Here is a 21,007-nt window from a genome sequence, read left to right as displayed (position 1 = left end):
CACCTATCTAAAGTTGAGTCACTGCTGCTTCTTGTCTGTCTCTGCCTGTCTCTGCCTGTCTCTGTCTGTCTCTGCCTGTCTCTGCCTGTCTCTGTCTGTCTCTGCAGCACCTGTCTAAAGCTGAGTCACTGCTGCTTCTTCCCTGTCTTTACCTGTCTCTGCCTGTCTCTGTCTCTGCCTGTCTCTGCCTGTTTCTGTCTGTCTCTGCCTGTCTCTGCCTGTCTCTGCAGCACCTGTCTAAAGTTGAGTCACTGCTGCTTCTTGTCTGTCTCTGCCTGTCTCTGTCTGTCTCTGCCTGTCTCTGCCTGTCTCTGCCTGTCTCTGTCTGTCTCTGCAGCACCTGTCTAAAGCTGAGTCACTGCTGCTTCTTCCCTGTCTTTACCTGTCTCTGCCTGTCTCTGTCTCTGCCTGTCTCTGCCTGTCTCTGACTGTCTCTGCAGCACCTGTCTAAAGCTGAGTCACTGCTGCTTCTTGTCTGTCTCTGCCTGTCTCTGCCTCTCTCTGTCTGTCTCTGCCTGTCTCTGCCTGTCTCTGCCTGTCTCTGTCTGTCTCTGCAGCACCTGTCTAAAGCTGAGTCACTGCTGCTTCTTCCCTGTCTTTACCTGTCTCTGCCTGTCTCTGTCTCTGCCTGTCTCTGTCTGTCTCTGCCTGTCTCTGCCTGTCTCTGCCTGTCTCTGTCTGTCTCTGCAGCACCTGTCTAAAGCTGAGTCACTGCTGCTTCTTGTCTGTCTCTGCCTGTCTCTGTCTCTGCCTGTCTCTGCCTGTCTCTGACTGTCTCTGCAGCACCTGTCTCTGTCTGCTCTCTGTCTGTCTCTGTGTCTCTGCCTCTCTCTGTCTGTCTCTGCCTGTCTCTGCCTGTCTCTGCCTGTCTCTGTCTGTCTCTGCAGCACCTGTCTAAAGCTGAGTCACTGCTGCTTCTTCCCTGTCTTTACCTGTCTCTGCCTGTCTCTGTCTCTGCCTGTCTCTGTCTGTCTCTGCCTGTCTCTGCCTGTCTCTGCAGCACCTGTCTAAAGCTGAGTCACTGCTGCTTCTTGTCTGTCTCTGCCTGTCTCTGCCTGTCTCTGCCTGTCTCTGTCTGTCTCTGCCTGTCTCTGTCTGTCTCTGCTTGTCTCTGCCTGTCTCTGTCTGTCTCTGCTTGTCTCTGCCTGTCTCTGCAGCACCTGTCTAAAGCTGAGTCACTGCTTCTTCTTGCCTATATCTGCCTGTCTCCGTCTGTCTCTGCCTGTCTCTGCCTGTCTCTGCCTGTCTCTGCCTGTCTCTGTCTGTCTCTGCCTGTCTCTGTCTGTCTCTGCAGCACCTGTCTAAAGCTGAGTCACTGCTGCCTTTTTCCTGTCTCAGCAGCACTGATCTCCTTGCCTGTCTCAGCAGCACTGATCTCCTTGCCTGTCTCAGCAGCACTGATCTCCTTGCCTGTCTCAGCAGCACTGATCACCTTGCCTGTCTCAGCAGCACTGATCTCCTTGCCTGTCTCAGCAGCACTGATCTCCTTGCCTGTCTCAGCAGCACTGATCTCCTTGCCTGTCTCAGCAGCACTGATCTCCTTGCCTGTCTCAGCAGCACTGATCTCCTTGCCTGTCTCAGCAGCACTGATCTCCTTGCCTGTCTCAGCAGCACTGATCTCCTTGCCTGTCTCAGCAGCACTGATCTCCTTGCCTGCTGCTAACCCTGTACACACACACACACACACACACACACACACACACACACACACACACACACACACACACACACACACACACACACACACACACACACACACACACACACACACACACACACACACACACACACACATCTCCCTCTATCTCCCCCCTTCCCTCTGACAGACTATTCCCCCTCATGCAACAGTCCGCTCCCTCGCTCCCAATTTAGTCCCCGCTGCTCTCAGGGACTGGAGCACAGTTGGATCATGCTCAGGAGGTGACACGAGCAGCCCCAGTAAAACCGTCTCTCTCTCTCAGCCTGCTCCGTCCACTCCTCTCCCTCTGTCCAGCCCAGCCTCTCCTCTCTTCAGCCTCAGAGCCATGGAGTCTTCCCATGAGGTAAGGCAATGAAGCAGAACATTCTCACCTGTCCTCCTGAAGCATGTTGTTGTGTTGTGTGTTAAACAGGTTTTACGACTGCTGCACGCCTACATGGATGGTTAGGAACTGAAGACTGCTTCACTGTGAGAATCTACAGTTGTAGACGACACCAGTACAGTAGACTGTTGTAAATAGATATACTTGTTGTTGTTGTTGTTGAACTGTTAGCACGTTATGAAATCTTGTCAACGTTGATACCGTAGCCTACATCTTGTAACCTCAAGTGTAGAAGTGCCAAGCGTCACAATCCCGGTCTCCAGAGAATTGCAAGCTGCGAAGCCAAATACTTCACACATTTTTCTCTCACCCTTTTCATGGAGACATTGGCTTGCCTCAGAGCAGAAGAAGACAAGGTTTATATGAAAATCTAGTTCGATGAGGTTGAAACGAGAACAACATTAATTTTTTTGGGGGGACATAGTTCAGAGAACTGGAACGGGCTCTAAATGTCTTAGCTGTTAGCTAACAGTTAGCTGTTGCTAAGACCCTGTGTCGTTCTACCTCAATACATTCCTTTTGTTTGTAGCTCTCAGTCCCTGCTTGATATGTGTCAAGGCATTCTGTTGACAGTGTTGACAAGCTCTTGTTTTGTATTTAGCTTCCTGGCCCTGTGTGGCAACCCTCACACCTGACTGCTTTACGGTTAAACTAAGCACAATGTATGTCCTTACAACACACCATATGAGTTGGCATACAGTACATGCAGTACATATCACAGTATTGCACATCTATATAAATAAGTCACTGTTATGTTGCTTCTTACTTAAAACCCATGTATCTATGTTTTTAATGACTGGGTAATGTCTGTGAGATCTACTCTGTGAGTTCTACTCTGTGAGATCTACTCTCTGTGAGCTCTGCTGTGAGATATTCTGTGAGCTCTACTGTGAGATATTCTGTGAGCTCTACTGTGAGATATTCTGTGAGCTCTACTGTGAGATATTCTGTGAGCTCTACTGTGAGATATTATGTGAGCTCTACTGTGAGATATTCTGTGAGCTCTACTGTGAGATATTCTGTGAGCTCTACTGTGAGATATTCTGTGAGCTCTACTGTGAGATATTCTGTGAGCTCTACTGTGAGATATTCTGTGAGCTCTACTGTGAGATATTCTGTGAGCTCTACTGTGAGATATTCTGTGAGCTCTACTGTGAGATATTCTGTGAGCTCTACTGTGAGATATTCTGTGCCCATCAGATATGCAGATTTGCATCTTCAACCCAGAAATGTAACTCAAATGACGTGAAACTCACACAGACACGCATAGGGAGTTGAAGAACAAGTAATTATAGAATCTTCTGTCTTTGTGCAGGTCCCCTTCATGGATGGTCTCACTATGAAGGAGATAGGTAACTCTCATGTGTTTAGTGTGTGTGTGTGTTTAGTGTGTGTGTGTGTGTGTGTGTGTGTGTGTGTGTGTGTGTGTGTGTGTGTGTGTGTTTGTTGTATCCATATTGTTGTATTGCTGCTATACCAGACAGACCTTTTCACACTACCGTGCTGACAGAACCAACCTGTCCTTGCTCTACCGTGCTGACAGAACCAACCTGTCCTGGCTCTACCGTGCCGACAGAACCAACCTGTCCTTGCTCTACCGTGCTGACAGAACCAACCTGTCCTGGCTCTACCGTGCCGACAGAACCAACCTGTCCTTGCTCTACCGTGCTGACAGAACCAACCTGTCCTGGCTCTACCGTGCCGACAGAACCAACCTGTCCTTGCTCTACCGTGCTGACAGAACCAACCTGTCCTGGCTCTACCGTGCCGACAGAACCAACCTGTCCTTGCTCTACCGTGCTGACAGAACCAACCTGTCCTGGCTCTACCGTGCCGACAGAACCAACCTGTCCTTGCTCTACCGTGCTGACAGAACCAACCTGTCCTGGCTCTACCGTGCTGACAGAACCAACCTATCCTGGCTCTACCGTGCTGACAGAACCGACCTGTCCTGGTTCTACCAGGCCGACAGAACCGACCTGTCCTGGTTCTACCGTGCCGACAGAACCAACCTGTCCTGGCTCTACCGTGCCGACAGAACCGACCTGTCCTGGCTCTACCGTGCCGACAGAACCGACCTGTCCTGGCTCCACTCAAATTTCACATTGTCCTTCTTCAGCATGGATCCAGCTGCTACGGTGGATGTGTAACCAACCAGGCCAGTTCAGTACACCTTGGTTTGGCTTGGCCTGGTTCGGTTTGGCTTGGCCTGGTTCGGTTTGGCTCGGTAGTGTGAAAAAGCCTCTCTTGAGAGTGTGTTAGGACAGTGGTTCTGAATCCTCTTCTCTGGGACCTACCCAGGTTGCACAGTTTTTTGTTCTAACCCTGAACTACCTGATTAACATAACCTAGGGCTTGACGATTTGTTGACATACTGGCTCTGGAATGGATCAAATCCATGGGGGGGGGGGGGTTAAGTTTTTTTCGGGGTGAGGTTAGAGAAGCCCTGTGTCAGGACACTGACGGACCTGTGGCAGGGTGCTCCACCCCTGTTCCTCCTCCCTGCAGCCCCAGCCTCGGCCCCAGATGCCAATGTCTACACCAAGTTCATGAGGAACCACTGCTGCTACGACGCCATTCCTACCAGCTCCAAACTGGTCATCTTCGACACCACCTTGCAGGTACATTCAACCTCCCCCAAAAAAGCTCAACTTCAACACTGCAATGTTTTTTCGTGGGTTTAATTCCCAGAGGCACCACCCGTACGCACGTATGTCTGTGAGTTACATTGGATAGAATCGTCTGCTAAATGTCAGATATTTTTATAAATTGTTTATTTAATAGGTCATAAAACTTTTTTTTTTGTCTTAAATGGGAAGCGGTGAAATGTCTTTGCAACAATGAGCGACCAGACACCCAACGCGACCAGAGTATCACAGTTTCTGTGTTTTTTTGTGTGTGTTTCAGGTAAAAAAAGCTTTCTTTGCTCTGGTGGCGAACGGTGTTCGGGCGGCGCCGCTGTGGGATAACAAGCTGCAGTGTTTTGTAGGTAAGGTAACCTGGAACCCGAGCATTTCCCAATCTGGCATCTAACCTTTAAAGTCCAATGGGTCAGCTATGAGTTTAGACTCCGATTACAGACAGACACCCTGTAATATCAATGCAGCATTCCTCTCAAACCCCAACAACCCAGCTCCGCTTCCCCTGCTTGGGGATCAGCTAGGCGACTGTCTGGGTTCAGAGGTTAGGGTCCCTGAAATTAGACCGTAGCTAGTGGAACCATAAAGTAAGTGCCGGATGGTTTGAAAAGGTGTAAGTTACTGCTGTGTATGTGTGCGGCGTATTCTGCGGTTTTGGTTACACGTCTCTCTGTACTCACGTCTAACTGTGTTTCCTGTGAATAAGTATTTTATAAATATATAAATCCCTTATGAGGCTACTAAACATCCCTCCTTGTCTCTGGGAGGGTTATAAACAGGGGTGTTGATATGATTAAATGCAGATCATCAATTAGCTAGACCAATGCTGGCTCCATGCTGGGTCACTGCTGGGTGGCCTTTCAAGAAACCTTTGAAAGGCAAGTGGGCCGGGTCCGTTCCACCCTTCCCACCCGGCTGGTCTGGTTTCTGGATTAGGCTGCATCCCAAAATGACACCGTATTCCCTACGTTAGTGCACTACTTTTGACCAGGGGCCCTGCACACTATATAGGGAATGGGATTCCATTTGGACCTTAGCCTTGGGCTGTTTTCTGGGTTAGAGCCAGATCCATCTCCTCTGCAGAATTTGGTGCCAGAGATCTAACTATAGTACAGCACCTGAGCTCCAGTGTCTAGTGGGACCTGTCCTCTATTCTGCATCCCAAACGGCACCCTGTTCCCTCGTCAAAGAAGTGTACTATATAGGGAATAGGGTGTCGTCTGGGAAAGAATCCTATAATCCCCTGCACCCTTTCTGTGGTTATTTATACACAGCTACACCACTGAGAATGTCACCGGGCCCTCATACAGGAGCTCACCAGATGATTGAACCTGTCTGTCTGTCTGTCTGTCTGTCTGTCTCTGTCTGTCTGTCTGTCTGTCTGTCTGTCTGTCTGTCTGTCTGTCTGTCTGTCTGTCTCTGTCTGTCTGTCTGTCTGTGTCTGTCTACCTACAACATAGTTTAGTCCCATTTAAAGCTTCGTTCTTTCCCTGTATCCTTCCAGGTATGCTGACCATCACAGACTTTATCAACATTCTCCACCGGTATTGGCAGTCTCCTCTGGTGAGTGATCTGTTGTTGTTGGACCTGGCATCCAGATGACTGGAGCTGGAGTACAAAGCAGGAAGCTCATCGTAATGCAGGACCACAGAAGTAGAAGTTATATAGGACCCTGCTAATGTCTCACTAGACACTAGTCTTACACAGTATACCGCTGTGTTGTATGGTATATATGTGTGTCTCACACGATATACCAGGGCTCTCTAACCCTGTTCCTGGAGAGATACCCTCCTGGAGATTTTAACTCCAGCCCTGTCCCTGGAGACATACCCTCCTGGAGATTTTAACTCCAACCCTGTTCCTGGAGAGAGACCCTCCTGTAGGTTTTAACTCCAACCCTGTTCCTGGAGAGAGACCCTCCTGTAGGTTTAAACTCCAACCCTGTTCCTGGAGAGATAAACCTCCTGCTGTACACTTGTGTCTTCCAGGTAGAGATCTACGAACTGGAGGAGCACAAGATAGAAGACTGTAGAGGTGACTATAAACCTGTAGAGGTGACTATAAACCTGTAGAGGTGACTAGAGACCTGTAGAGGTGACTAGAGACCTGTAGAGGTGACTAGAGACCTGTAGATGTGACTAGAGACCTGTAGGTGTGACTGTAGACCTGTAGAGGTGACTGTAGAGGTGACTAGAAACCTGTAGATGTGACTAGAGACCTGTAGAGGTGACTGTAGACCTGTAGAGGTGACTGTAGACCTGTGGAGGTGACTGTATACCTGAGATGTGACTGTATACCTGTAGAGGTGACTGTAGACATGTAGAGGTGACTGTAGACCTGTAGAGGTGACTGTAGACCTGTGGAGGTGACTGTAGACCTGTGGAGGTGACTGTATACCTGTAGAGGTGACTGTATACCTGTAGAGGTGACTGTAGACCTGTAGAGGTGACTGTATACCTGTAGAGGTGACTGTATACCTGTAGAGGTGACTGTATACCTGTAGAGGTGACTGTAGACCTGTAGAGGTGACTGTAGACCTGTAGAGGTGACTATAAACCTGTAGAGGTGACTATAAACCTGTAGAGGTGACTGTAGAGGTGACTATAAACCTGTAGAGGTGACTGTAGAGGTGACTAGAGACCTGTAGAGGTGACTGTAGACCTGTAGAGGTGACTGTAGACCTGTGGAGGTGACTGTATACCTGTAGAGGTGACTGTATACCTGTAGAGGTGACTGTAGACCTGTAGAGGTGACTGTAGACCTGTAGAGGTGACTGTAGACCTGTAGAGGTGACTGTAGACCTGTAGAGGTGACTGTAGACCTGTGGAGGTGACTGTATACCTGAGATGTGACTGTATACCTGTAGAGGTGACTGTAGACATGTAGAGGTGACTGTAGACCTGTAGAGGTGACTGTAGACCTGTGGAGGTGACTGTAGACCTGTGGAGGTGACTGTATACCTGTAGAGGTGACTGTATACCTGTAGAGGTGACTGTAGACCTGTAGAGGTGACTGTATACCTGTAGAGGTGACTGTATACCTGTAGAGGTGACTGTATACCTGTAGAGGTGACTGTAGACCTGTAGAGGTGACTGTAGACCTGTAGAGGTGACTATAAACCTGTAGAGGTGACTATAAACCTGTAGAGGTGACTGTAGAGGTGACTATAAACCTGTAGAGGTGACTGTAGAGGTGACTAGAGACCTGTAGAGGTGACTGTAGACCTGTAGAGGTGACTGTAGACCTGTGGAGGTGACTGTATACCTGTAGAGGTGACTGTATACCTGTAGAGGTGACTAGAGACCTGTAGAGGTGACTGTAGACCTGTAGAGGTGACTGTAGACCTGTAGAGGTGACTGTAGACCTGTAGAGGTGACTGTAGACCTGTGGAGGTGACTAGAGACCTGTAGAGGTGACTGTAGACCTGTAGAGGTGACTGTAGACCTGTAGAGGTGACTGTAGACCTGTGGAGGTGACTAGAGACCTGTAGAGGTGACTGTAGACCTGTAGAGGTGACTGTAGACCTGTAGAGGTGACTAGAGACCTGTAGAGGTGACTGTTAACCTGTAGCTACCTAGAAATAGATGGCACCATGGAATCCCCTTGGGGTTTTAGTCTAGGTATCCATAAAACCACTTTGAAACAATTGCTGTAATATAAAGAAGGCTTTATGAAATACATTTGATTGATTAAAAGTCTTGTTTACATTCTCTCTCTCTGTGTGTTTCTTCCTGCTGCATGATCCAGAGGAATTGCTGAAGTACTCCAACCATACTCTGATCAGTATCACACCTGACTCCAGGTAACTAGCGGTGCCGTACCTTCTCGAGCCCCTAGTCCCCACATTTCTTTGTACCGTCTCGCTAACTCCTAAGCCGTTGTCAGGACAACCCGTCTCTTGTTCTCTACAGCCTTTTTGATGCCATCTATTCTCTGCTGAAGTATAAGATCCATCGGCTGCCTGTGATCGACCCAGATTCTGGCAACGTCCTGCACATCCTCACCCACAAACGCATCCTCAAGTTCCTGCATATCTTTGTGAGAACCTCTGATAAACAACATGTAATGATTCTGGACACTTGATAGCCTGGTTCCAGATCTGTTTTTTGACATATCTTTCCAATTTCTATGGCCATTGTGACAAGGACCATATAGGAGTTGACAGGACATCTCAAACTGATCTGGGACTAGGCTAGAAACTTTTTCTGCTGCCTTTTTCTGCTGCCATTCTTTCCTCCCAGGGCACCATGATCCCGAAGCCTCGGTACCTCCAGAAGAGAATTGAGGAGGTGGACATTGGAACATTTAAACAGATTGCTACTGTCCGGGAGACAGACACGGTGTACGACGCCCTGGCCATCTTCGTACAGCGGAGGGTTTCCGCTCTGCCAGTGGTCAATGAGGAGGGTATGTGTCTGGTTTCACCTCAGTGATGAAAACACCTTTAACATTTACTCCCACTAACATTTAGGAAAATTAGAGCTATTTTGTTTTACGATGCCACATGCTAGGGTTAGCTCTTTAGCTTTAGTTTGAAAGACAAATGCTAGGGTTAGCTCTTTAGCTTTAGTTTGAACGACAAATGCCAGGGTTAGCTCTTTAGCTTTAGTTTGAATGACAAATGCTAGGGTTAGCCCTTTAGCCCTAGTTTAAATGCCTTATGCTAGGGTTAGCCCTTTAGCCCTAGTTTGAATCCTTATGCTAGGGTTAGCTCTTTAGCCCTAGTTTAAATGCCTAATGCTAAGGTTAGCCCTTTAGCCCTAGTTTAAATGCCTAATGCTAGCGTTAGCCCTTTAGCCCTAGTTTAAATGCCTAATGCTAGCGTTAGCCCTTTAGCCCTAGTTTAAATGCCTAATGCTAGGGTTAGCCCTTTAGCCCTAGTTTACATGCCTAATGCTAGCGTTAGCCCTTTAGCCCTAGTTTAAATGCCTAATGCTAGCGTTAGCCCTTTAGCCCTAGTTTAAATGCCTAATGCTAGGGTTAGCCCTTTATCCCTAGTTTACATGCCTAATGCTAGCGTTAGCCCTTTAGCCCTAGTTTACATGCCTAATGCTAGCGTTAGCTCTTTAGCCCTAGTTGAAATGCCTGATGCTAGGGTTAGCCCTTTAGCCCTAGTTTACATGCCTAATGCTAGCGTTAGCCCTTTAGCCCTAGTTGAAATGCCTAATGCTAGGGTTAGCCCTTTAGCCCTAGTTTACATGCCTAATGCTAGGGTTAGCCCTTTAGCCCTAGTTGAAATGCCTGATGCTAGCGTTAGCCCTTTAGCCCTAGTTTACATGCCTAATGCTAGCGTTAGCCCTTTAGCCCTAGTTTACATGCCTAATGCTAGCGTTAGCCCTTTAGCCCTAGTTGAAATGCCTGATGCTAGGGTTAACCCTTTAGCCCTAGTTTGAACGCCAGCCTTATCTGTATGTCTTCTGTTTTCAGGGAAAATCAAGGCCCTGTACTCCAGGTTTGATGTGATTGTAAGTGGCACCATGTCAATAACTCTGCATTGAGAAGGAAAACAGCATGCAAATGATTCACATGGGAAATGTTCCTTGGATGTTCCCCCCTCCCCCCCACCTCCCTGTGTTGCTGTAGAATCTGGCCGCTCAGAAGAACTACAATAACCTGAACATGACCATGCAGGAGGCGATCAGTAGCAGGGCCTGCTGTGTGGACGGGGTGCTGAAGTGTTACCCTCACGAGACTCTGGAGACTATCATCGATCGTATTGCTAAGGCAGAGGTAAAGACTACTTTAAGTTATATTTAGTGTAGTACTTTACTGAAGTTGTTTCCCTGCTGGTCGTGGTGTACTGTCCCCGCTGTGTCCCTCCTGTCACCGTCCTGTATATAGTAGTATAGTACAGTAGTATAGCATAGTATAGTACAGAATTAGAGTATAGTAGTACAGTAAAGTACAGTAGCATAGTACAGTAGTATAGTACAGTAGTATAGTATAGTACAGTAGTATAGTATAGTAGTACCGTATAGTACAGTAGTATAGCATAGTATAATACAGTAGTATAGTATAGTAGTACAGTATAGTACAGTAGTATAGTATAGTAGTACAGTATAGTACAGTAGTATAGCAGTGTATAGTACAGTAGTATAGTAAAATACTGTAGTATAGTACAGTAATATATTATAGTACAGCAGTATAGTACAGTAGTATATTATAGTACAGTAGTATAGTATAGTACAACAGTATAGTGTAGTACAGTAGTATAGTGTAGTACAGTAATATAGTATAGTACAACAGTATATTATAGTACAGTAGTATAGTACAGTACGGTAGTATATTATAGTACAGTAGTATAGTATAGTGCAGTAGTATAGTACTGTAGTATAGTCTAGTACAGTAGTATAGTCTAGTACAGTAGTATATTATAGTACAGTAGTATAGTATAGTACAGTAGTATATTATAGTACAGCAGTATAGTGTAGTACAGTAGTATAGTACAGTACGGTAGTATATTATAGTACAGTAGTATAGTACTGTAGTATAGTCTAGTACAGTAGTATAGTCTAGTACAGTAGTATAGTACAGTGCAGTAGTATATTATAGTACGGTAGTATATTATAGTACAGTAGTATAGTCTAGTACAGTAGTATAGTGTAGTACAGTAGTATAGTCTAGTACAGTAGTATAATATAGTACAGTAGTATATTATAGTACAGTAGTATAGTCTAGTACAGTAGTATAATATAGTACAGTAGTATTTTATAGTACAGTAGTATAGTCTAGTACAGTAGTATAATATAGTACAGTAGTATATTATAGTACAGTAGTATAGTCTAGTACAGTAGTATAATATAGTACAGTAGTATACATATTGACTCTGGTCCAAAGTAATAAACTACATAGGGTGCAATTTGCCGTCTTCTTCCACACGCTCTCTTCTTCATCCACCCTCTCTCCTCTTCCTCCAGGTTCACCCTCTCTACTATTCCTCCAGATTCACACTCTCTCCTCTTCCTCCCAGGTTCACCCTCTCTCCTCTTCCTCCCAGGTTCACCCTCGTTCCTCTTCCTCCCAGGTCAACCCTTTCTCCTCTTCCTCCAGGTTCACCCTCGCTCCTCTTCCTCCCAGGTTCACCCTCACTCCTCTTCCTCCCAGGTTCACCCTCTCTCCTCTTCCTCCCAGGTTCACCCTCTCTCCTCTTCCTCCCAGGTTCACCCTCTCTCCTCTTCCTCCAGGTTCACCCTCTCTCCTCTTCCTCCAGGTTCACCCTCTCTCCTCTTCCTCCCAGGTTCACCCTCGCTCCTCTTTCTCCCAGGTTCACCCTCTCTCCTCTTCCTCCAGGTTCACCCTCTCTCCTCTTCCTCCCAGGTTCACCCTCTCTCCTCTTGCTCCCAGGTTCACCCTCTCTCCTCTTCCTCCAGGTTCACTCTCTCTCCTCTTCCTCCAGGTTCACCCTCTCTCCTCTTCCTCCCAGGTTCACCCTCTCTCGCTCCTCTTTCTCCCAGGTTCACCCTCTCTCCTCTTCCTCCCAGGTCCACCGTCTCGTGCTGGTCGATAAAGATGACGTGGTGGGGGGGATCGTCTCGCTCTCTGACCTCCTCCAGGCCCTGGTCTTGACCCCGGCAGGTATTGATGCCCTTTTCTCTTAGCACCTGACTGTGGGTTGGGGGGTCCATCTATCACTACCCACCACCTCCCAGCCCCTCCCCAGCCCCAACCTCAGGTAAGCCCACTGGCTGTCGGTCGCCCTCTAGTCCTGTCCTGCCTTGCTAGTCCTGCCCTGTCCTGTCCTGCCTTGCCCTGTCCTTTCCTGCCTTGCCCTGTCTTGTCTCGCCTCCCCTCGCTTCCTCCTCTCCTCTACTCTCCCCTTCTCCCCTCTCCTCTCCCCTCTTCACCTCTCCTCTAGCCTCTCCTCTCCCCTCCCCTCCTTTCCCCTCCCCTCCTTTCCCCTCTCCCCTTCCCTCTCCCCTCCTCCCCTCTCCTCTAGCCTCTCCCCTCCCCTCCCCTCCTTTCCCCTCCCCCCTTTCCTCTCGCCTCCCCTCGCTTCCTCCCCTCTCCCCTCCTCCTCTCTCCTCTCCCCTCTTCACCTCTCCTCTAGCCTCTCCTCTCCCCTCCTCTCCCCTCCTTTCCACTCCCCTCTTCCCTCCTTTTCCCTTCTCCTCTCGCCTCATCCCCTCTTCTCCCCTCCTCTCCTCCCTGCCACCTCCTCTCCTCTCCCCTCCTTTCCACTCCCCTCCTCCCTTCTTTCTTCCCTGCTTGCCTGCTTGGCTTGTTGACCTGTCCGCCTGCTGCCCTGTCCGCCTGCTGCCCTGTCCGCCTGCTGCCCTGTCCGCCTGCTGCCCTGTCCGCCTGTCTGCCCTGTCCGCCTGCTGCCCTGTCCGCCTGCTGTCCTGTTGGCCTGTGGGACAATTCTTTCAAACCCAAGAATCTACAGAACTTGATGATTCTTGCTCAATAATTTTTCCAGCATCTGTCATCGAATCACTCTGCCTTGGCTCATCATGCTCCTCACTGTGGCCTGACCAGAGTAGAGGTCGAATGGGCGGCCTCTGACCAGAGTAGAGGTCGAATGGGCGGTCTCTGACCAGACTAGAGGTCGAATGGGCGGTCTCTGACCAGACTAGAGGTCGAATGGGCGGCCTCTGACTAGACTAGAGGTCGAATGGGCGGGTCTCTGACCAGACTAGAGGTCGAATGGGCAGTCTCTGACTAGACTAGAGGTCGAATGGGCGGGTCTCTGACCAGACTAGAGGTCGAATGGGCGGTCTCTGACCAGACTAGAGGTCGAATGGGCGGACTCTGACCAGAGTAGAGGTCGAATGGGCGGCCTCTGACTAGACTATAGGTCGAATGGGCGGACTCTGACCAGAGTAGAGGTCGAATGGGCAATCTCTGACCAGACTAGAGGTCGAATGGGCGGGTCTCTGACCAGACTAGAGGTCGAATGGGCAATCTCTGACCAGACTAGAGGTCGAATGGGCAATCTCTGACCAGACTAGAGGTCGAATGGGCGGTCTCTGACCAGACTAGAGGTCGAATGGGCGGCCTCTGACCAGACTAGAGGTCGAATGGGCGGCCTCTGACCAGACTAGAGGTCGAATGGGCGGCCTCTGACCAGACTAGAGCTCGAATGGGCGGTCTCTGACCAGAATAGAGGTAGAATGGGCGGTCTCTGACCAGACTAGAGGTCGAATGGTTGGTCTCTGACCAGAGTAGAGGTCGAATGGGTGGTCTCTGACCAGACTAGAGGTCGAATGGGTGGTCTCTGACCAGAGTAGAGGTCGTATGGGCGGTCTCTGACCAGAGTAGAGATCGAATGGGCGGTGCAGCGGTCTCTGACCAGAGTAGAGGTAGAATGGGCGGTGTCAGCGGTCTCTGACCAGAGTAGAGGTAGAATGGGCGGTGCAGCGGTCTCTGACCAGAGTAGAGGTAGAATGGGCGGTCTCTGACATGAGTAGAGGTAGAATGGGTGGTGGAGCGGTCTCTGACCAGAGTAGAGGTAGAATGGGCAGTGCAGCGGTCTCTGACCAGAGTAGAGGTAGAATGGGCGGTGCAGCGGTCTCTGACCAGAGTAGAGGTAGAATGGGCGGTCTCTGACCAGAGTAGAGGTCGAATGGGCGGGTCTCTGACCAGACTAGAGGTCGAATGGGCGGCCTCTGACTAGACTAGAGGTCGAATGGGCGGGTCTCTGACCAGACTAGAGGTCGAATGGGCGGTCTCTGACTAGACTAGAGGTCGAATGGGCGGTCTCTGACCAGACTAGAGGTCGAATGGGCGGTCTCTGACCAGACTAGAGGTCGAATGGGCGGCCTCTGACTAGACTAGAGGTCGAATGGGCGGGTCTCTGACCAGACTAGAGGTCGAATGGGCGGTCTCTGACTAGACTAGAGGTCGAATGGGCGGGTCTCTGACCAGACTAGAGGTCGAATGGGCGGTCTCTGACCAGACTAGAGGTCGAATGGGCGGCCTCTGACTAGACTATAGGTCGAATGGGCGGACTCTGACCAGAGTAGAGTTCGAATGGGCAATCTCTGACCAGACTAGAGGTCGAATGGGCGGCCTCTGACTAGACTATAGGTCGAATGGGCGGACTCTGACCAGAGTAGAGTTCGAATGGGCAATCTCTGACCAGACTAGAGGTCGAATGGGCGGGTCTCTGACCAGACTAGAGGTCGAATGGGCAATCTCTGACCAGACTAGAGGTCGAATGGGCAATCTCTGACCAGACTAGAGGTTGAATGGGCGGTCTCTGACCAGACTAGAGGTCGAATGGGTGGCCTCTGACCAGACTAGAGGTCAAATGGGCTGTCTCTGACCAGAGTAGAGGTCGAATGGGCGGCCTCTGACCAGACTAGAGCTCGAATGGGCGGTCTCTGACCAGACTAGAGGTAGAATGGGCGGTCTCTGACCAGAGTAGAGGTAGAATGGGCGGTCTCTGACCAGACTAGAGGTCGAATGGGCGGTCTCTGACCAGAGTAGAGGTAGAATGGGCGGTCTCTGACCAGAGTAGAGGTAGAATGGGCGGTCTCTGACCAGAGTAGAGGTAGAATGGGCGGTCTCTGACCAGACTAGAGGTAGAATGGGCGGTCTCTGACCAGACTAGAGGTCGAATGGGCGGCCTCTGACTAGACTAGAGGTCGAATGGGCGGGTCTCTGACCAGACTAGAGGTCGAATGGGCGGTATCTGACTAGACTAGAGGTCGAATGGGCGGGTATCTGACCAGACTAGAGGTCGAATGGGCGGGTCTCTGACCAGACTAGAGGTCGAATGGGCGGTCTCTGACTAGACTAGAGGTCGAATGGGCGGGTATCTGACCAGACTAGAGGTCGAATGGGCGGTCTCTGACCAGACTAGAGGTCGAATGGGCGGTCTCTGACCAGACTAGAGGTCGAATGGGCGGCCTCTGACTAGACTAGAGGTCGAATGGGCGGGTCTCTGACCAGACTAGAGGTCGAATGGGCGGTCTCTGACTAGACTAGAGGTCGAATGGGCGGGTATCTGACCAGACTAGAGGTCGAATGGGCGGTCTCTGACCAGACTAGAGGTCGAATGGGCGGTCTCTGACCAGACTAGAGGTCGAATGGGCGGCCTCTGACTAGACTAGAGGTCGAATGGGCGGCCTCTGACCAGAGTAGAGGTAGAATGGGCGGTGGAGCGGTCTCTGACCAGAGTAGAGGTAGAATGGGCGGTGCAGAGGTCTCTGACCAGAGTAGAGGTAGAATGGGCGGTGCAGCGGTCTCTGACCAGACTAGAGGTCGAATGGGCGGTCTCTGACTAGACTAGAGGTCGAATGGGCGGGTATCTGACCAGACTAGAGGTCGAATGGGCGGTCTCTGACCAGAGTAGAGGTAGAATGGGCGGTCTCTGACCAGAGTAGAGGTAGAATGGGCGGTGCAGCGGTCTCTGTCTGGAGTAGAGGTAGAATGGGCGGTGCAGCGGTCTCTGACCAGAGTAGAGGTAGAACGGGCGGTGCAGCGGTCTCTGACCAGAGTAGAGGTAGAATGGGCGGTGCAGAGGTCTCTGACCAGAGTAGAGGTAGAATGGGCGGTGCAGAGGTCTCTGACCAGAGTAGAGGTAGAACGGGCGGTGCAGCGGTCTCTGACCAGAGTAGAGGTAGAACGGGCGGTGCAGCGGTCTCTGACCAGAGTAGAGGTAGAATGGGCGGTGCAGCGGTCTCTGTCTGGAGTAGAGGTAGAATGGGCGGTATCTGACCAGACTAGAGGTCGAATGGGCGGCCTCTGACCAGACTAGCGGTCGAATGGGCGGTCTCTGACCAGACTAGAGGTCGAATGGGCGGCCTCTGACCAGACTAGAGGTCGAATGGGCGGTCTCTGACCAGACTAGAGGTCCAATGGGCGGTCTCTGACCAGAGTAGAAGTCGAATGGGCGGCCTCTGACCAGAGTAGAGGTCGAATGGGCGGTCTCTGACCAGACTAGAGGTTGAATGGGCGGCCTCTGACCAGACTAGAGGTCGAATGGGCGGCCTCTGACCAGAGTAGAGGTTGAATGGGCGGCCTCTGACCAGACTAGAGGTCGAATGGGCGGTCTCTGACCAGACTAGAGGTTGAATGGGCGGCCTCTGACCAGACTAGAGGTCCAATGGGCGGTCTCTGACCAGAGTAGAGGTCGAATGGGTGGCCTCTGACCAGAGTAGAGATTGAATGGGCGGTCTCTGACCAGACTAGAGGTCGAATGGGCGGTCTCTGACCAGACTAGAGGTCGAATGGGCAGTCTCTGACCAGACTAGAGGTCGATCGATTCTGATTTTTCAACGCCGATACCGATTTATTGGAGGAAAAAAAAAGCAGATACCGATTAATCGGATGATTTATATATATATATTTTATTTTTATTTTATATATATATATATATATATATATATAGCTAGATTTCAAGAAGATCATTGGGCAGAAATACAGTCAATCAACGAAACTTCGCTAATATTATTGGTGCACAATGAGGTCATTGCTCGTTGTCTTCAAATCAGTTCACTTCGGTCAATACGCCCCGCAAAAAAAAACAATCAATTTTGGCTGTGTTTTTTGTAATAATGACAATTACAACAATACTGAATGAACAATGAACACTTTAATTTTAACTTAATATAATACATAAAATCTATTTAGTCTCAAATAAATAATGAAACATGTTCAATTTGGTTTAAATAATGCAAAAACAAAGTGTTGGAGAAGAAAGTAGAAGTGTAATATGTTTAAGTTCCTTGCTCAGAACATGAGAACATATGAAAGCTGGTGGTTCAAAATTCCCAGTTCTTCAATATTCCCAGTTAAGAAGTTTTAGGTTGTAGTTATTATAGAAATTATAGGACTATTTCTCTCTATACCATTTGTATTTCATATACCTTTGACTATTGGATGTTCTAATAGGTACTTTAGTATTGCCAGTCTAATCTCGGGAGTTGATAGGCTTGAAGTCATAAACAGAGCGGTGCTTCAAGCACAGCGAAGAGCTGCTGGCAAACACAGGAAAGTTTGAATCAATGCTTACGAGCCTGCTGCTGCCTACCACCGCTCAGTCAGACTGCTTTATCAAATATCAAATCATAAGACTTAATTATAATTTAATAAACACAGAAATAGGAGCCTTTGGTCATTAATATGGTCAAATCTGGAAACCATCATTTCGAAAACAAAACGTTTATTCTTTCAGTGAAATACGGAACCGTTCGGTATTTTATCTAACGGGTGGCATCCCTAAGTCTAAATATTCCTGTTACGTGGCACAACCTTCAATGTTATGTCATAATTACGTAAAAGTCTGGCAAATTAGTTCGCAATGAGCCAGGTGGCCCAAACGGTTGCATATACCCTGACTGCGTGCAAGAGAAGGGACACAATTTCCCTAGTTTAATATTGCCTGCTAACCTGGATTTCTTTTAACTAAATATGCAGGTTGAAAAATATATACTTCTGTGTATTGATTTAAAGAAAGGCATTGGTGTTTATGGTTAGGTACATTCGTGCAACGATTGTGCTTTTTTTCGCGAATGCGTTTTTGTTAAATTATCCCCCGTTTGGCGAAGTAGGCTGTGATTCGATGATAAATTAACAGGCACCGCATCGATTATATGCAACGCAGGACAAGCTAGATAAACTAGTAATATCATCAACCATGCGTAATTAACTAGTGATTATGTGAAGATTGATCGTTTTTTATAAGATACGTTTAATGCTATCTAGGACCTTACCTTGCACTATGTATTAAATAGGGTGCGAATTGGCAGCCTCTGTGTGAGAGGAGGCTGTTGTCAGTCAGCTCTGTGTGAGAGGGAGGCTGTTGTCAGTCAGCTCTGTGTGAGAGGGAGGCTGTTGTCAGTCAGCTCTGTGTGAGAGGGAGGCTGTTGTCAATCAGTTCTGTGTGAGAGGGAGGCTGTAGTCAGTCAGCTCTGTGTGAGAGGGAGGCTGTTGTCAGTCAGCTCTGTGTGAGAGGGAGGCTGTTGCCAGTCAGCTCTGTGTGAGAGGGAGGCTGTTGTCAGTCAGCTCTGTGTGAGAGGGAGGCTGTTGTCAGTCAGCTCTGTGTGAGAGGGAGGCTGTAGTCAGTAAGCTCTGTGTGAGAGGGAGGCTGTTGTCAGTCAGCTCTGTGTGAGAGGCAGACTGTTGTCAATCAGTTCTGTGTGAAAGGTGACTGCAGTAAACCAATCTGCTTGACCCATTTCTTCTTGTTTGCACAGCGTTTGTTTTGATCATGAAAACAGCATCTTTGTCTTTGATGTTTCTGAGCTGCCGAACTGCATAAAATGAAACAAGGACAAAAAATGAAACCATTTAAGACAACACATCTTCATATTGGAGGTGAAAACAGACATGCTTGATTTTTGTAAAGTCTCTGTCAAAAATAATGATTTGTTGATCTGCTTCTTTTTACAGAGATTTCACGAAGAGCTCAAGACAAATTGGGACACTAATAATGAATGAAGACAGAAACTCTGTAAATATTTTTTTGATTTTGCTCGGTAACTTTAAAATGCTTTTTAAAAGGTTTATTATTTTCTGCAGGATAACACCAATACTTTCATATTTTTATATTCATACTTGTGTTTGTTTAGTACTTGTTTGTATACATTATTTTTTTTAATAATGTACATTTTATAAAATCTCTCCTATCCCGTTCAAAACTATTATTTATTTTTATATATATATTTTTTTATATATATATATATATATATATATATACAGTACCAGTCAATAGTTTGGACACACCTACTCATTTAAGGTTTTTCTTTATTGTGTACTATTTGCTACATTGTAGAATAACAGTGAAGACATCAAAAACTATTAAATAACACATATGGAATCATGTAGTAACCAAAAAAAGTGTTAAACAAATCAAAATATATTTTATATTTTGAGATTCTTCAAAGTAGCCTCCCTTTGCCTTGATGGCAGCTTTGCACACTCTTGGCATTCTCTCAACCAGTTTTGCCTGGAATGCTTTTTCAACAGTCTTGAAGGAGTTCCCACTTATGCTGAGCGCTTGTTTGCTGCTTTTCCTTAACTCTGCGTTCGAACTCATCCCAAACTATCTCAATTGGGTTGAGGTCGGGTGATTGTGGAGGCCAGGTCATCCGATGCAGCACTCCATCACTCTCCTTTTTGGTCAAATAGCCCTTACACAGCCTGGAGGTGTGTTTTGGGTCATTGTCCTGTTGAAAAACCAATGATAATCCCACTAAGCACAAACCAGATGGGAGGTGTATCGCTGCAGAATGCTGTGGTAGCCATGCTGGTTAAGTGTGCCTTGAATTCTAAATAAATCACTGACAGTGTCACCAGCAAAGCACCCCATCACCATCACACCTCCTCCTCCATGCTTCACGGTGGGAAATTCACATGCGGAGATCATCCGTTCACCTACTCTGTCTCAAAAAGACATGGCGGTTGGAACCAAAAACCTCAAATTTGAACTCATCAGACCAAAGGACAAATTTACACCGTTCCAATATCCATTGCTCATGTTTCTTGGCCCAAAAAAGTCTATTTTTCTTATTGGTGTCCTTTAGTAGCGGTCTCTTTGCAGCAATTTGACCATGGCCTGATTCAAGCAGACTCCTCTGAACAGTTGATATTGAGATGTGTCTGTTACTTGAACTCTGTGAAGTATTTATTTGGGCTGCAATCTGAGGTGCAGTTAACTCTACTGAACTTATCCTCTGCAGCAGAGGTAACTCTGGGTCTTCCTTTCCTCATGAGAGCCAGTTTCATCATAGCACTTGATTGTTTTTGCGACTTCACTTGAAGAAACTTTCAAAGTTCTTGAAATGTTCTGTATTGACTGACTTTCATGTCTTAAAGTAATGATGGACTGTCATTTCTCTTTGCTTATTTTAGCTGTTCTTGCCATAATACGAACTTGGTCTTTTACTAAATAGGGCTATCTTCTGTATACCATAACTTGAATGAGTAGGTTGTGTCTAAACATTTGACCACTACTGTAAATATTATGCATCTTTAAATAATGTTCTTCTTGTCCATAAATTATTAATTATGTCGTCTTTAATTAATAGGTCCAGTACCATATTAACAATGTACAGGGATACTGGAGTGATGGAGGTAGATATGTATAGGGGTCAGGTGACTATGTACAGGGTCAGTACCATATTAACAATGTACAGGGATACTGGAGTGATGGAGATAGATATATATATATATATAGGGGTAAGGAGACTAGATATCAGGATATCTGATAAACAGAGTAGCAGCAGCGTATATGATGATTCTATGGTGTGGAGTGTGTGTGCGTGCATATGTGTAGAGTCAGTATGAATGTGTTTGTGAGCAAATGTGTGCTGGGGTCTCAGTGTGAGTGTAGAGTCCTTT

General features: G+C 47.8%; 1 protein-coding gene across 6 annotated transcripts; it reads left to right on the top strand.

Annotated features, from left to right (window-relative positions):
- Positions 1-1,837: 1,837 nt before the first annotated feature.
- LOC139380992 (protein kinase, AMP-activated, gamma 3b non-catalytic subunit) lies at positions 1,838-19,324 on the top strand. Of its 6 annotated transcripts, none has more exons than XM_071124213.1 (13): positions 1,838-2,042; positions 3,397-3,433; positions 4,596-4,702; positions 4,989-5,070; positions 6,225-6,283; positions 6,709-6,754; positions 8,468-8,522; positions 8,632-8,758; positions 8,962-9,127; positions 10,148-10,185; positions 10,304-10,450; positions 12,202-12,295; positions 19,058-19,324. In XM_071124213.1, exons 1-13 carry the CDS (start codon positions 2,025-2,027, stop codon positions 19,093-19,095), a joined length of 1,014 nt encoding a protein of 337 aa, XP_070980314.1. In that variant the 5' UTR covers positions 1,838-2,024; the 3' UTR covers positions 19,096-19,324. The 6 variants fall into 6 exon arrangements, 2 of the variants coding, with proteins under 2 accessions (XP_070980314.1, XP_070980315.1); XR_011628493.1 differs by having other exon boundaries at positions 1,865-2,042; positions 10,352-10,450; positions 12,202-12,392; positions 19,058-19,305; XR_011628491.1 differs by having other exon boundaries at positions 1,865-2,042; positions 12,202-12,392; positions 19,058-19,305.
- The last annotated feature ends 1,683 nt before the right edge of the window (positions 19,325-21,007 follow it).

This window comes from Oncorhynchus clarkii, chromosome 22 (genome assembly GCF_045791955.1).
Source record: "Oncorhynchus clarkii lewisi isolate Uvic-CL-2024 chromosome 22, UVic_Ocla_1.0, whole genome shotgun sequence".
NCBI lineage: Eukaryota > Metazoa > Chordata > Actinopteri > Salmoniformes > Salmonidae > Oncorhynchus > Oncorhynchus clarkii.
Note: the sequence above shows the minus strand (reverse complement) of the source record. Positions and strands in the feature narration are given on the sequence as shown.

Bases quoted from the DNA above. Each gene is read 5' to 3' on its own strand.
- LOC139380992 (XM_071124214.1), top strand. The intron at 8,523-8,631 runs GTAACTAGCGGT...TGTTCTCTACAG, and splicing joins AGTATCACACCTGACTCCAG to CCTTTTTGATGCCATCTATT. The intron at 12,296-19,057 runs GTATTGATGCCC...TTCTTTTTACAG, and splicing joins CCTGGTCTTGACCCCGGCAG to AGATTTCACGAAGAGCTCAA.